We start from the raw sequence: 15,084 nt of genomic DNA on the forward strand, positions 1-15,084 counted from the left end.
GATAACCTGCCGCTGGACTTCAAATAGCAAGTCTTTTCAATTGGTGTGCAAAACTTTTTATTTCAAGAATTTTAATGAATAAAATATTTTGATAACAATTAAAAAAATTTTTTATATCAACTTCATCATATAATATATATGTGAGCCAATTGAATTGGTTACCATTGGTTCCCTCACAATAAAGAGAGTTGTTGTTAAGTAATATATTTTGCCTACTAAAAATCAATCTTGAAAGATTTTACAAACAAAAGCGGTTTCGCTAATTGTGATACAAACTTTTTTAAAAGAGAAAATAGAATTGCAGTTACTCTAGAATCCAGCTTTACAAAATTCCAGCATTTGGGGAGGGCAGGGGAAAAGGGGATTGAATAGAATCATAAAAATTCAAAGTCTGAGATTGTTTCTAGCTTAGTTTTGAAACTATTTTAATTCTTAAGCAGCATTTATTTTTTAATGAAAGCTTTATATCAGTAATTATTTCAGTTTATATATTCAAGTTATAGACATGTATAATTAGCTTCTCTTGTTTAAAATACTCACGTTAATATCTGTTGTAAGATGCAAGAAATCCAGCAGAGATGTCTAAAACTACTTACAATAGAGATAAAAGTATTTTTAAAAAATTGTTAAAATAGTTTGTTGAAGTTCGAGAGTCCTAAATCCCAAGATAACCTTAATTTATAGTTTTGAAGATTTCTGAATGTTTATAGTTTGATTGCAAATTTTACTTCTTATTGAATTTTTCCCTTTTTGTATATGTTAAATTATTTTCGGAGATATTACATTAAGTGGTGCGAATTTTAACGAGCCCAAAACTGTTTATATCAATGATATATTAAAAATAACTAGATGTCTAACTTTCGCGTATTTTTTGAAGCAAAAATCGGCCATTATGGGGGGCAAATTTAACAAATCAAAAGCTTCGTATTTGTTTTGTTTTGATAAATAGCGTAAAGATTTTGCCCCCCATAATGGCCGATTTTTGCTTCACTTTTTCTTATACCGATTTACGGCAGTTAGACATCTAGTTATTCTTAATATATCATTGGTTTATATGGATAGCAAAATATTAAAGTTGCTCCTAAAGGGCAGGTATAAATGGACTGAGGCAGGGAAGCGTCCTCTCACTAATAACAACAAAGGAAAAAATAACCGTAATGAAAAATGCTCAACAAAGATGATAATATTGTAATTTAAATGGATTCTTATTGGCTCTTCTCATTAATTTAAGTAGTAAGCGATCTCTTTAATATAATCACAGATTTGATCGTCGTTTTTTAAACCATTAAACTATATTTCTATATCAGTTAAAGGAGATGAGCTAAATGAAGAAGCTACACTCAAAGAACAAAAAATCAAAACAAAGTTCCATCTAAATTAAAAAACAATTCAGAATTGCTAAAGCCATTGTAAATTGTTTATCCAGGTTTGGAACCTCTTTTTTTAAAAAATGTTTTAAAGAAGCTGGCTGTCATGGCTAAGTTGCAAAAAAAAGCAACCATTGTCATAAAAGCCAATAAAGTTCAGAAATTAGATTATGCTACAAATACAAGCTGCAGTCATTTTGGAATAAGATAATATGTTGAGATAAAAAATGTACCAGTACTATTGATAAATTCCCAACAAATAAACATCAAATTCCATATTATCCAGCATTACAATGACCTCAAGTAGATTGCATGATGGTTGTGTGAAAATATCAAAAATAGTTCATAAATGTTTAATGAAAATTAATAGTAAAAATGACTCCAAAAGAGGTTGATTTTGTACCATGGCAACTGAACAATTGAAAGGAAACCTCATGAAATAATAAATATTATTTCTAGCCTCTAAAATCCTATATATTTGATAATTTGTTTTTAGAAAATAATTAGTCTAATGGATCCCTTAGGTTTACTGTCTGGTTTAACAGATGCAGAAAAATTACCTCGATGGTCACAAAGTCCTTTATCAAAATGTCCAGAGATACTTGAAGAGCGTGAAAGTCCATTTCCTGTTAACATTGACATAAATGATAAAATATGCTTATGGTATGAGTTAAGTTTCCTTTTTATTTCTAGATAATAAATTGAGCTGTAAGAAAATCTTTCTTTATACAAAAGTTTTAAAAACCTTTAATATTATTTTATATATTAAGCTCCTTTGAAAAAGGAGTAATTTTAGATTTTATTATGTTAATTTGTTGTTGTTGTTTTTATTATTGAATTAAAAGGGAAGGTGATATCACAAAATTAAATTGTGATATAATTGTGAATTCTACAAATGAATCATTAAATGACAAAAATCCTGTCAGCGAAAGAATTTTTAAAGTAGCTGGACCCTTACTACAACAAGAAATAAATATAGATGTTCAAAGTATGTGTAGCAGCATGAAATTACTTTTTTTTATATTATTTTTTGCTAAATATTTATTTGCTTTGACTCTTTCCTAATACTTTGTCTTTTAGTGTCTAGAATTTGTTTTAAGTCTTATTTTTTTGGCCCCTTTTAAAAATATAATGTTAACTTATATTGTTGAAAAGATGTAATGATAAATAATTTGCACATATAGCTTGTCGGACTGGTGAAACAAAGATGACAAAGGGTTATGGACTTCCAGCCAGGTAAAGATTTTTTTTTTTTTAGAAAATATTATGTTTGTGCAACAAGAGAAAGAAGTTTGGCAAAGTTAAGTAAAACAAACATGGGGTAAGAGTCAGGTTCTTTATTTTTTACCCTTTACCTTTATAAAAAAAAATAATAAAAAAAAATCTGTCGAAACATTTTTTAAATATAATTATTCAAATTCTAGTTTATTTACTCTTCTAGATATGTGGTACATACTGTTGGACCTCGATATAACACAAAGTATAAAACTGCTGCTGAAAGTGCTTTATACATGTGTTATAGAAATGTTCTTCAATTAGCTAAGTGAGTTCTACTTTGCAATAAATTTGCTAATACATAATTTAAAGCAGTATATCCTATGTAATTTTCATTTTCATATCAACAAGACTGTAAAAGTTTATTTAACATCATCTGTATTTAAAGTGAAAATAACCTTCATTCAATTGGACTTGCTGTGATAAATTCAACTCGCAGAGGTTATCCTCCTGAAGAAGGAGCTCATATTGCATTGCGTAAGTAAAGTCTGTTTTTTTAATATAGACTAATGATGTTCAGCTATTTATGATTCAAACAGATTTGCATTTTCAATTATTTGCTGTGCATTATGAGGAGTTTTCCCCTAATAGATGGATCTAATTAGTTTTGCTACCTATTTTTATCATAGAAAATAATTTTCAAAAAAAATGTCTTTAAGTAGCCAGAAAAGGACAAAAAAATCTATTACTCTCAAAAAAAAAAAAATCAGCTGAATAGTTAATAGTTAATTTGGTTGAAGGCACAGAGTGTTAGAGATGTTTAATTATTTTGTAAAAATAAAATGCAGCATTGCAGCGTGCCTGTCATCTTCAAGGTCTGAAAAAGGGACATAAACAATATCTTTTACTTTTGATGATGAACAACTGTATTAGGTACTGGCTACAGATATGGATTAGATATAAAGGGATATTTATTCTAGGTGCATGAAGTATGTTTATGTAGTTTTCCATTATCAAATTATCACAGTTTTTATACTAAAGATTTAAAGTTCTATCAGCTCTCTTACTTTAAATCCCTCTTCACCAATCTTTGATAAACATTTTAGTCAAAGACGATGCTTAAGCAATTCTAAATACACAAAATGAATTTGGTTCATCAGCCTTAAAATCAAATCAAAATAATTTAAAAAAGCATCATAGCAATTTATGTAAATGGTTGGAAAGTTATGTAGCAAATTTTCAAAAATTTACAAGTAACTTTTCTGCTTATAATTAAACATAAGTATGCAAATATTTAATGGGTGTGTTCATTTTTATTTAAATTTATAAGAATTTTGAATTTTTTCTAAACAGGTACTGTTCGAAGATATCTTGAACATAACATTGATGCATTTGGTGTTGTTGTGTTTGTTGTAGAACCTATAGATGAGGTGAAAATGTTCAGCATTTTGTATTATAGACCTTCATAAAGTTATTTTAATGACATGATATAAATAAGAGTCTTCTTTTATTTGGTTAATTATTGAGTATTAAATGTTGAAGTGAAATTCGGCTTCTTAAGGCAAATGGTTATAATTAAGTTTGATGAATCAGTTAAAAAAAACCAATTCATATTTTCTAACATTTGTAAAAAAAATTGTTTATATTTTTTAACTATATTAGTCTTAATAAAATTTTTCACTAAAACCCTTGAATGTTTTATTTTATTGCAGGAAAGTTTTTCTTTTTAAATACAATACTTATTTAGAGTTACAACTTTTAAGCGGCAATTTTGACTATGATTACATTGATTTAAAAATAAGTCTGAGTGAAATAACTTTTAAATTTTGTTTTACAGAGCACATACAAAAGGTTAATGGCAATGTATTTTCCAAGGGACAAAAAAGAAGAACAGTTTGCTATTGATTTTCTACCTGCAGATATAGGTAGTAATTAAGTAGTTTCTATTACAATTTATATAAAAAAAGCATAAAGTTTTTGTTTTTCGGTCAACCTATGTTTTCTTATAACATTCTTGCATCAAATTTCATCAAATTTAAATCCCTTCAAGTTAATTTAAAAATGGGTCCAGTTGTTTATATGAACTTGAGTAGCAGAATGGTTTTAGTTTAAGACAGTTGAGCTATTGAGAAATCTGTTATAAAATTTTACCTTATATCATTTAAGAACATTTCAAACGGCAGTCAAAAAAAGAATCATCTATCGTTTTAACAAAAAAATAATAAATGTAGCCTTTTTGCAGAATCTCAATAGTTCGAGGAAGAGTGATGCGTAAAAACAATCTTGCATTATTTACACAAGATAGGAAATATTTTTCTCCTGATAAAAATAGTAAATCATTCTTAAAAAAACCTTGTTTTTTAACAATCAACATTATTATTTATTCTTTTAAATAGTTTTTATCTTCTATTTAAAAGCTTTTATTTAAATAGTATATGAAAATTTAAAAATCATTTTTAGGTAATGAAGAAGGTGAACCTTTTTTACCTGAGAGACAAATACGTATAATGGATAAACCACTAAAAGGTATATTTTCTCCCAGATAATGGTATATATGAAGACCTCAGTGGAAAAACCAGCGATGTCACATTTTTGAAATTTTTGAGAAACTATCATTTTTCAAGCAAGCATATCTTATTTCATCTTTTATTTTAATTACCAAGTGAAAAAACTAGTCCACTCATTAAAAAAGAGGATAAAATTAAACATGATCAAATGGAACAATCGGTGATGTCAAGGGTTACATTTGAAATAACCTGCGTTGTCCGAAGTTTTTATAGTTTACGAAACCACGTGATTCCTTAATACCTCAAGTATTGGTTGAAAAAAAGCCGCGGAAAAAAGTAAACAAAAAACAAAATGGCTTGTAATGATAGTCCGGTGGTTACAGAAAAATCAAGAAAAAGAAAGATTAATATTAATTTTAAAAATAGAAAAAAAATACACAATTTATCGAGTCACATTATTAGGACAGACTGTAATTGTATTCGACTTGTATGTTTTAAAAATATTAGTAGTGAGGAAAGGAACGAACTAATTAAGAACTTTAATGAATATTCAACTAAAAAATAGTCAGGGCGCGTACTTATCCACACTAATTAAAAATACAAAACATTAACAAAAGAAGATCACGACAGAATGCAGATAAAACTTACTTACACAATTTTTCATATTCTTATTGTGTAAGGGTGCAAAGAGCACAATCAGCTATCGAAGTTCCAATCTGCATTAAAGCTATGATGTCTTTTTTCAGAATTACAAAAGCTAGGATCGAATCAATAAGGAAATCAGTTGCTACAACTGGTTAGTAAATAGTTAAAGAAGTTATTTATAATATTTTAAGTTATGAACTAAACTATTTATATATATATATATATATATATATATATATATATATATATATATATATATATATATATATATATATATATATATATATATATATATATATATATATTTGTGTATATGAATATTGTGTCATTTTGTTCTTTTAGGTCACCCTCCAATTGATGGTAGAGGCAAGCATAAAAATCGGCCACACAAAATAACCGAAAGTGACAGTGAAGCTATCCAAAAACATATATCTTCTTTCAGAGGAAGGTCATCTCATTATGCTATTGGAAAAACTAAAAAAATTTACTTATCTGAAGATCTAAATGTCTCTAAAATGTTTGAACTATTCAAACATGCTTACCCAACTGTTAAATTAGGATACAAAACATACAGAGTAGTTTTTAGCAATAAATTTAATATTGGGTTTGGCTTTCCACAAAAAGACACTTGTTTAGCTTGTGATGAGTTCATTGTAAATATAAAACACACTGACCAAGAGCTTTTAAATGCAGTTGGTCAAGATATTATCAAACTTAATAAAAGAAAAAAAAGATCTTGAAACAGAGCATGATTTTCACACAAAAAAAGCTGCTGTATTTTATAACAGAAAGTCAGATGCAAAAAAATGAGCAAAAAACTCAGACATGTTTGAAGCTATTGCTTTTGATTTTCAGAAGAATTCACCCTTGCCTAATAAATCATCTAATGATGTGTATTACCGAAGACAGCTTAAATTTTTTTCATTTAATATACACATCCTATCCAGTGATGAAGTATTTCTTTATACATACGATGAAACAACAGGAAAAAAGGGAGCTGATGATGTTTGCTCTATGCTTTATTATTTTATCATTAATCATCTTTCTGACACAGTCCTTGAATTACATTTTTTTTGCAATGGATGTGCAGGACAAAACAAAAATTACACTGTGTTTTGTTTTTTGCATTGGATGGTTCACTTTCAAAAACGTTTTAAATGTATTAAATTGTCATTTCCTATACGAGGTCATTCCTATATGGAATGCGATTGTGACATGACAAATGTTAATATAAAGGCTAATGTTGAAATTCCTGAGGATTGGCGTCAGATTCTTAAGAATTGCAGAAAAAAACCTTCACCTTTTAATGTTGTAAATTTTTTCAATGTAAATTTTTTCAGATTTTCTGATTACTTGAAACAATATTATAAGTGCGCATGTCCGATAAAAACTCGACCAGTCAGAGAACTTGTCATTCAAGATATACACCCTGCACTGCTTCTCTTTTGTAACAAATGGAATGGCAATATTGAAAATACTGCTTTGGTAAAACGTAGACAAAATAATCAAACAGAAACTGCACTCAATCAGTTTAATATGTATTCCTCAGTTCTACCAATAACTACTGCCAAGTATAACGACCTACAAGTTCTGAAGCGTCTATGTAAACATGATAATCACAGTTTTTTTGATAATCTTGTTACTTCAAACACAGAAACACAAGATTCGGTATCAGAAGATTCAGATACTGATTAGAAAAATATATTTTAATTATGGTTATGTTTCTCATTAATTTCATGCTGGTCTCATTAATTTCATGTATAGTAATGTTTCTGATTAATTTGTGTTAAAATTTATGTTTTAATTAGTTTGACTTTGTTAGATAAAAAAAATCTATCGCTCCACAATAGATGTTAACAAAATGTAATAACTTCCCATAGACGTTTCAGTGGGATAACAAAAAAAAATTAGCTAAAGAAACAGCAGGGTCAATTGTCTTTTGAGGCCCCTTACATCATTAAGAGCCCATTTTTAAGATATTGTTTTGTTTTTAAACAAAAAAGAAGGGCTAAAAATAGTAATTACGCCACTTAAAAATTCCAAGGAAAAAGTCAGTGATGTCCATTTATTGATAATGAACTTTAGTTTCCGAAAAAAACATTGAAAAAATATTTATTTTTTATTTTTTAAGAAATAATCTGATATAAATATAGTTAATCTATATATATATGCATAAAACTAAAAAGCAGTGTATAAATTAAATTTTAAAGAACGTTTTGAATTTTAAAAATTGATTATCTCAAAATAAGAAAAATGTGACAACGCTGGTTTTTCCACTGAGGTCTTCATATATATAACATAAGTTTTGCATTTTTTTTTATAACATGATGAATTAAACTAAAAATGAAAGTTTAGAAATCACTTAATAATTCAACTTTTATTAATTTTGCATCAAAATGGGTGTTTATTTTGAAAAGTTATTAGGCTGTTATTTTAAATAAGTTTATAATCTAATAATTTTTATTGATGGTCTAAAAATTTCATAGCATTTTCTGCTCATTTGTCATAAAATTTAATTTTTTTTATCGAAATATGCTTATATCTTGATATAGTTTAGTAACTTAAACTACAGAAATTCAAACTTTGCATTTGAATTTAAAATAAAATGTTATGATTATTTTCTCAGCTAGCAATGGTATTGATTTGTTAAATTCTTTTGTGGGACGTCATCCTTTCTCAAAAGTAGCAGCAGATCTTGACACTGGCAGACGCGCAAAACTTCAGGGAAGGAGTCAAGTTGAGCAAGATATTCTTGAGCAACAAAGAAAGTTAGAAATTTTCCTCTTATCCTATATATATATATATATATATATATATATATATTTAGAGTTTTCAAATTTTAAGATTTATAGGATTTTTTTTTATATGGATTTATTATTTGAGATATTCACAATGGATGAAGCGTTCACGAACAGAAGATTTCTCAGAAATTTCAAGAATGGGTTTTCTTTATAATCCAGGTTAGTTTAAAATAAATTTATATTTAGGCGTGTTTACGTATTATGAAAAGATTAAGTAATAAATGAATTTTTTGAATTTGTCAAATTAAGTTTTTTAGTAAACAAGTCATCAAGCAGAGTATTGGAGGATATTTTAGATGCAGGAGGGGGGTGATAATTTTTTTTACTATTGAACTAATGTTTCATACGCAAGAATTAATGTTTTTTTTTATTTTATTGAGAATCATTTTCCTTGCACAAAGGACTACTTTCAGTTGTTATCTAAGCTTTTAAACTTTGTAAACAAGCACTTTGTTAAAAAGAGTTTGTTAACTTCCCTTCAGAATTGATATATTTAAAAAAAAATTCTATAGAATATACTTAAACTAGTGTATTTTGAAAATTTTATTTTCAAAAACAAACAAGTTCTAAATATATTTTATAAAAATAATATTGTATTCCAAGTAATTTAATAGTTTTTAATTTTTTATTTAAAATTAACAGCTCTTCTGTATATTTTTAAATATTTTACTTAAGAATTTCAGAATATTAAAAAAAAAAAAAAAACTCGCATATAAGAGCTTCAGTAAGAACTGTTTTCTTAGTTTTTTGTTTTCAATGTTTATATAAGCTTGTAACTTATGCTTTGAAAGATAAAATGAAAAATAGTTTTTCTTAATTTAGAGATTATGTTCTGTCTAATTGTTTGATGTAAAAAACATTATTTGTATGATTCTTTAATTCTATAATTTATGCAGGTGTAGATTTTCAAGGGCGGCCAGTGGTTGTATTCATTGGAAGATACTTTCCTGCTCATGCAATTGACCTTAATAAAGTATGTTTAATTATATCGATTTGTCTGCACAGAGAAAAATCTGTTGGAATGAATATTTTGTGAAAGCTTTGCAGTAAAGACTTAACATTTGTTGCTGTCGCTTTTTTCTATTTCAAGATTTTTAAAGAATATTAGATTTATTATTCTTGGTCAGTAATATATTGTTCTTGATAAGTAATGCTACTATAGTAACAGTTACTATACAACTTTTCAAATGAAATTTGAATTCTGATGTTTTCAGCAAATTGTTTTTACATGTAGGCTGTTTCCTATTTTATACATTTCATGGATACAATTGCGAGTCGAGAGTATGTGTTTTTATACTTTCATACGCTTACTACTGAAGACCATCAACTGGACATGACGTTTTTAAAGCATTTTTATGAAATGTTAGATATCAAGTAGGTATTTAGATCTCTTTTTTTTTTAATTTTTACTTAAGGTTCAAGTCAATTTAGAAGTAGCATTCATTAGGTTGAAATAATTTAAAAGACGCCTGATTAGTGAATTCTATACAGTTAAAGCATGTTTAAAGTGTAAATTTAATTTTATGAAAACTGTTTTCTTCTAAATTGATTTTAATTTCATTGAGATTTTTTTTTTTTTCTTAATTATTTTTTTTTTATTTTCATGGAGTTTTGTGTTAAAATCATGTGATTGCATTTAAGGTACCGCCGTAATATGCATTCGTTTCAAATTATTCATGGTTCTGTGTGGTTGCGTGTATGCACTTGGTTTTTCACAATATTCAATGCAGCCACAATAAAAGATAAAATTAACTTTGTATCTGGTGTTCAATATTTATATGACATCATTAGTCCTGACCAATTGGAGCTACCACCTTTTATCATGGAGTTCGATATACAAGTAACTTTTTTTTTTAAAAACTCTTTAAAATGTTTTTTTTCATTTTTCTCTTTTCATTTTTAAAGGTTTAGATCATTTCTATTTACAAATTGTTTTCTATTTACATTAATATTTCATAATCATTTTCTATTTAGGTTAACACTAAAATGTGTTTTGTTTTGTTAAATGCTATTTATGTTGTTATAAAATACATCTTCTTCTCCCCCTAACCCCAAACCTTCACCAGCTTTCTTTTGCTAAAGTTTCATAGCAATATCTCTTGTTACTAAACTATGATAATTATTATTGAATAAACTCATAAGAAAATGAGCTTTTGGTTATTTCCACCAATCAAATACTTTATCTTTCACTTATCTCAAAATGAAGTCTAAATGTCATTTTAACATTTATATTGAAATATTTTTTAAAAATATTGGTATTTAGAATAGTAAGTAAACAAATTCTAAGCAGGAAAAAATCGAGGCAAGTATAAAGCAGGCTAAAACAGGTCGCTAAAAAGTTGTTTAAAGATGGTAAGAAACACTAAACAGGCTGGAAGGTACCCTAGAACAAATCTTTTATCCTTATGATTTTCTTTACGTGATACATAACTTAAAATGGTAAACGGAATGTGGAAAAGCAAAAATCAAAGTATTCCATATGGTGTTGAGATTATCATCATTGAAAAAACTCTACCAAAAAATCATAAAAGTTTCTTGTACATATAAAGTCAATGTGCCTATCTTCCACATAAAATACTATAAAAGGTAAGTATTGATATGTAAATGTTTTTTAATCATTGAAAAACTTATTGAAAAGGCATCATTAAAAACAATTTATGGAATAACAAAAGTTTTAATGTGTAATTACTCGTTAATTATTAGTATTTAAGTAATGTGTAATATATTAGTAATTACTCGTTAACTATTTATATTTATGTAATGGGTAAATATATACGGAGCACCCTGTATACATTTGTTACACCCTGTCTAAATTGGTTTTTGCTTTTTCACACTCAGTTTACTAAGTATCACGCAAAAAAACCGGATAAAACTTTTATCCGAGCATCTTCCAGCACACGACCCACTAATACAATATTCTATGTTTGCTTCTTTAACCTTTTTTTAAATTTCGGTTCAAATTTAATTGGGAAACAAATGCTTGTATTGAAAGGATCTCTTTACATCCTCATGATTTTATGAGTACAAATATCTAACATTTTCTTTTTTCAAACTTCGTAAAGATAAGAAAAGTAATTTAACAATTGCGCACGTTTTTGCGCAACGAGATTTTTAAAAATGAATTTTTTAATTTGATTAGTCGGAACAAAATCACAGAGGGAACGAATAATTTATGTATACTTGACTGAGAATCTAATTAAATTTCATGCAGGTCTTTATATTAATTCGATTATCGTGAACTAATATATCTTATTTACAAATTTTCGTTAATAAAATTATAGATTATTTTTTCTCGTTCATACATTGTTGTTTTTTGTTAATGGAAAAAAAAAAAACTTAGTTGAGCCGAATTGTTTTTGACATGTTCGCGTTTTGATTTCACAAAACGGACGTGTAAGTTTAAAGGACGCGCACTTTGAATTGAAAGCTTCTGTGGGTTATATCAACCATAGTCGTTTTAGATAAGATGCCAAGTAAAAGTCCTTTGGCCGGTTTGTTTAACTGCGAAGATTTAAGTGACGGCGTTCTTGAAGTCATAGAAAAAAGCAGCCATCACAAACTGAAGCTCTATAATAGCAACACAGTGCGTCAAGCAAAGAAACCAAAGTTGGAAGAAGCGAAAACAACAATCCTGTCGATTCATTCTTTGTTGTTTTCTTCCAACAGTGAATACTTCAGAAAATTGATGGTTTCGACATCACCTCCTTATAGAATTAAAGTATTTATCAAGCCAAATGATACAGATCACTTCCTAGATTTGGTCAAACTACTTTATGATAGTTCCTTTATCGAACAAATGACTGTCACGAATAGTATGCGTACCCTTGGATTAGCCGTGAATTTTTCCTGTGGCGTTATTTGTGAGCAGTTGTTACGACACATTTCTTGTTGCATGCTTGAAACTATTGATGTGGTCAATCAATCTATTAAGACATATTACGAGTTTATCAATAATGAAAATGAAGCTATTTCTAATGCTGTGGATAAAATCAAACTTGCCTGCGTCAAATATTTGAAAAAAGAGTTCTGCCCATGTGAGAAAATTTTCGGATGTTTGCTGCAAAAGTTTTTAAAACTGCCATATAGCTCCATTTTGTTTTTCTTAGAGTGTATTGAAACAGCAATATCTGTTACAGAAAACACCGTCATCGCGTTGGTGCTACATTGGTCAGCTTGTAATAGTAGCGTTATAAAAGATGACGATTCAAAGCTCTTCGCTTTGATCAATATTTGTCGCTTTACGGACGTCAGTGACGTTTCGTTTCTCTTGGATGTTGCTCCCCTAGATCATTCTATTTTATCTGGCTGTGAGTGGTATCCAAAATTCTATATAAAAATTCTAGAATATTTTTTATCGGCTAACCTCTTTTATCCAGATTTTCCTCAAAAAGTCAAAAGACAAATCAACTTTGCGTATGACCACGATTTATTTTTATATTTCCAACTATGCAAAAAAGAATCCAAGAGTTCCATAAAAAGAGAGTTTTTTAGTGATGATTCTGGTTATATTCAGCGTTTTGAACTCGAGACTTGCGAAAAGAACAACGTTTTTGTTAAGGGCTACCAAATAAGCTTGTCTGCTATTATTCAAAGCGAAAACGAAAATAAAGATAAAAGGCTTCAGATAAAACTAAACGTTGAAAATTTGGCCAGAACTTATCACTCGAGCTTGTGTTTTTTTATGTTGTATAGCATTGCTAGCCCTTCAATCAGTGATACTTTCTCTCCTTGGAGTTACTGTAAGTTTAATGTTCCAAGTGATTCCTCATGTTCTTATGCAACAATATCCCAAATTGCACAACACTCTTTGATTGTGAACACTGGTTTTTATTTACGATGTTATCTCGAGTGAGCGTTTTAATTTTTTCTCTAACACATTTATTTTAAAAATACGTCTCAGCTGGCTCATTGTTGAATTGTTTTATCGTGAGAGCAAATTGTACGCATCAAGAGTATGGGAAATTAGAATTGTATGAAAGTAGAATTTCAAGTGTTTGACTTATAACCAGATTATTAACCAGAATATTAATTATCCGTCTCTAAAAGTTTTCATTGTAATAAATTAAGTATAAGTAATACTGCATGTTTAATGTTAAAATAATAGGTTTTTTTTACCAAATTTCTATTAAAATGAAATTTATATGATATTCAAAAAGGTTTAATCAATCATACCTTGTTTAAGCTTTTTCTTCGTTTATCTCTATAATCATATACTTCTTCATTTATCTCTATAATCATGTACTTCTATTTAATGTAAGTTTCGTCGCAGTTTAACTTAATATGTTAAATAGAGAGAATTCTATTAACGTAAAAATTTTGTTAATTAACTTGAACAATATTGATCTTAAATCTTAAAAATTTTGAAAAAATATCGAATTTGCATTCGAAGACCTCAATGCTAAAGTACTTAAATCACCATTTTATAAAAAAAAAAAAACCAAGACTTTTTCCCTTTTTATATCATTCTATATGTTTTTTGAGAGAAGAACATATTTTTCCGACATCAAATGTTTTTTGCTCTGTTTAAGCGGTAACTCGTTTTCTGTCTCGCTTTCCTGTCATAACAACAAAATTTTCATTTTGTTGTTATGACAGAAAAGCGAGGCTTATTTGTTTAAAAAGAAAATAATTTCGAATCAAACTTATAAAAAATAGTGCAGGGTGACTTAGAAAAAAGTAAATATTATAACTTCGGAATTTTTTTTTTCCCTTTAGGAAAATGGTCCCAGCTATTACACCCCAAAAGTTACGCATACGCTGGCGTCATCATCAACGTAAAAGGTGACCTATTCGAGGCTCGAAAATATGAAATAAATATGAAAAAAAAAAAAAAAAAAAAAAAAAAAAAGAATTTTCTTCGTTACATTTCACTGTGCATTCTTATAGTAAGTATATTTTTTGAAATGTTTGCAACCGAAGCCATTTATAATATTCTTGGTTTTTTGTAAGAAATTTTTCTACGCGACGATCTTTTTTAAATTGACTAATTATAACTCAAGCGCTGATTTTTTAATTTTTCTTGAATTTCTTTAAAGTATGATGAGTTTTGTGAGGTTTTTCTGCAAAACTAAATGAATTTTTGTATAAAAGTACTTAAAGTTGCTAAAAAAATCGATCATTTTGTTTTTTTAACAGCAACTTGCATTTTTATGGAGGCCAGCTGTACAGTATTCTTACCCATTCCTTTAATTTAGAAAATGCTTTTAGTGCGGGGATTTAATTTCTTTTTCGAGTGCCCAAATATTTTAAGAAAGGAAAGACAAGGTTTTGATTTAAAGATTTCTGTGGTTGCAGGTTAGAAAAAGCAGGATAGATTTCTTTTTTATTTGCAGGTTAGAAAAAGCAGGATTGAAAAATTCTTTTTTATTGAATATTTATCGAGTGATCGAACATGTTCCAAATTGGTACATATATTCCTTATGATATCATAGTAATAGTCATTTTTAAAAAAAGTTTTTTTTTTTTTTAGCTGCTTTAAAAGCTGTGTAAAGTCATTTGGGGTGACTTTACACAGATGTTTAATATTTGTAATAAATAAGATATAAACAA

The 15,084-nt window shown here is 27.9% G+C and overlaps 1 protein-coding gene and 1 pseudogene across 2 annotated transcripts; both read left to right on the top strand.

Annotated features, from left to right (window-relative positions):
• The first annotated feature begins 1,083 nt into the window (after positions 1 to 1,083).
• LOC145202437 (protein GDAP2 homolog) lies at positions 1,084 to 14,533 on the top strand. 2 transcript variants are annotated; one of them, XM_090081880.1, is made up of 14 exons: positions 1,084 to 2,030; positions 2,213 to 2,355; positions 2,552 to 2,603; positions 2,809 to 2,910; positions 3,031 to 3,119; positions 3,936 to 4,012; positions 4,420 to 4,507; positions 5,043 to 5,108; positions 8,361 to 8,502; positions 8,618 to 8,694; positions 9,432 to 9,508; positions 9,770 to 9,909; positions 10,177 to 10,375; positions 14,251 to 14,533. In XM_090081880.1, the coding sequence occupies exons 1-14, from the start codon at positions 1,879 to 1,881 to the stop codon at positions 14,311 to 14,313; spliced, it is 1,467 nt and encodes a 488-aa protein (XP_089938006.1). In that variant the 5' UTR covers positions 1,084 to 1,878; the 3' UTR covers positions 14,314 to 14,533. The 2 variants fall into 2 exon arrangements, with proteins under 2 accessions (XP_089938006.1, XP_089938007.1); XM_090081881.1 differs by having other exon boundaries at positions 1,855 to 2,030; positions 2,552 to 2,688.
• On the top strand, positions 5,325 to 7,541 carry LOC149890842 (uncharacterized; annotated as a pseudogene).
• Positions 14,534 to 15,084: the final 551 nt, after the last annotated feature.

This window comes from Hydra viridissima, unplaced genomic scaffold (assembly GCF_058129835.1).
Source record: "Hydra viridissima isolate aposymbiotic clone 2 unplaced genomic scaffold, HvirCarnegie_v1 scaffold_3, whole genome shotgun sequence".
Taxonomy (NCBI): domain Eukaryota; kingdom Metazoa; phylum Cnidaria; class Hydrozoa; order Anthoathecata; family Hydridae; genus Hydra; species Hydra viridissima.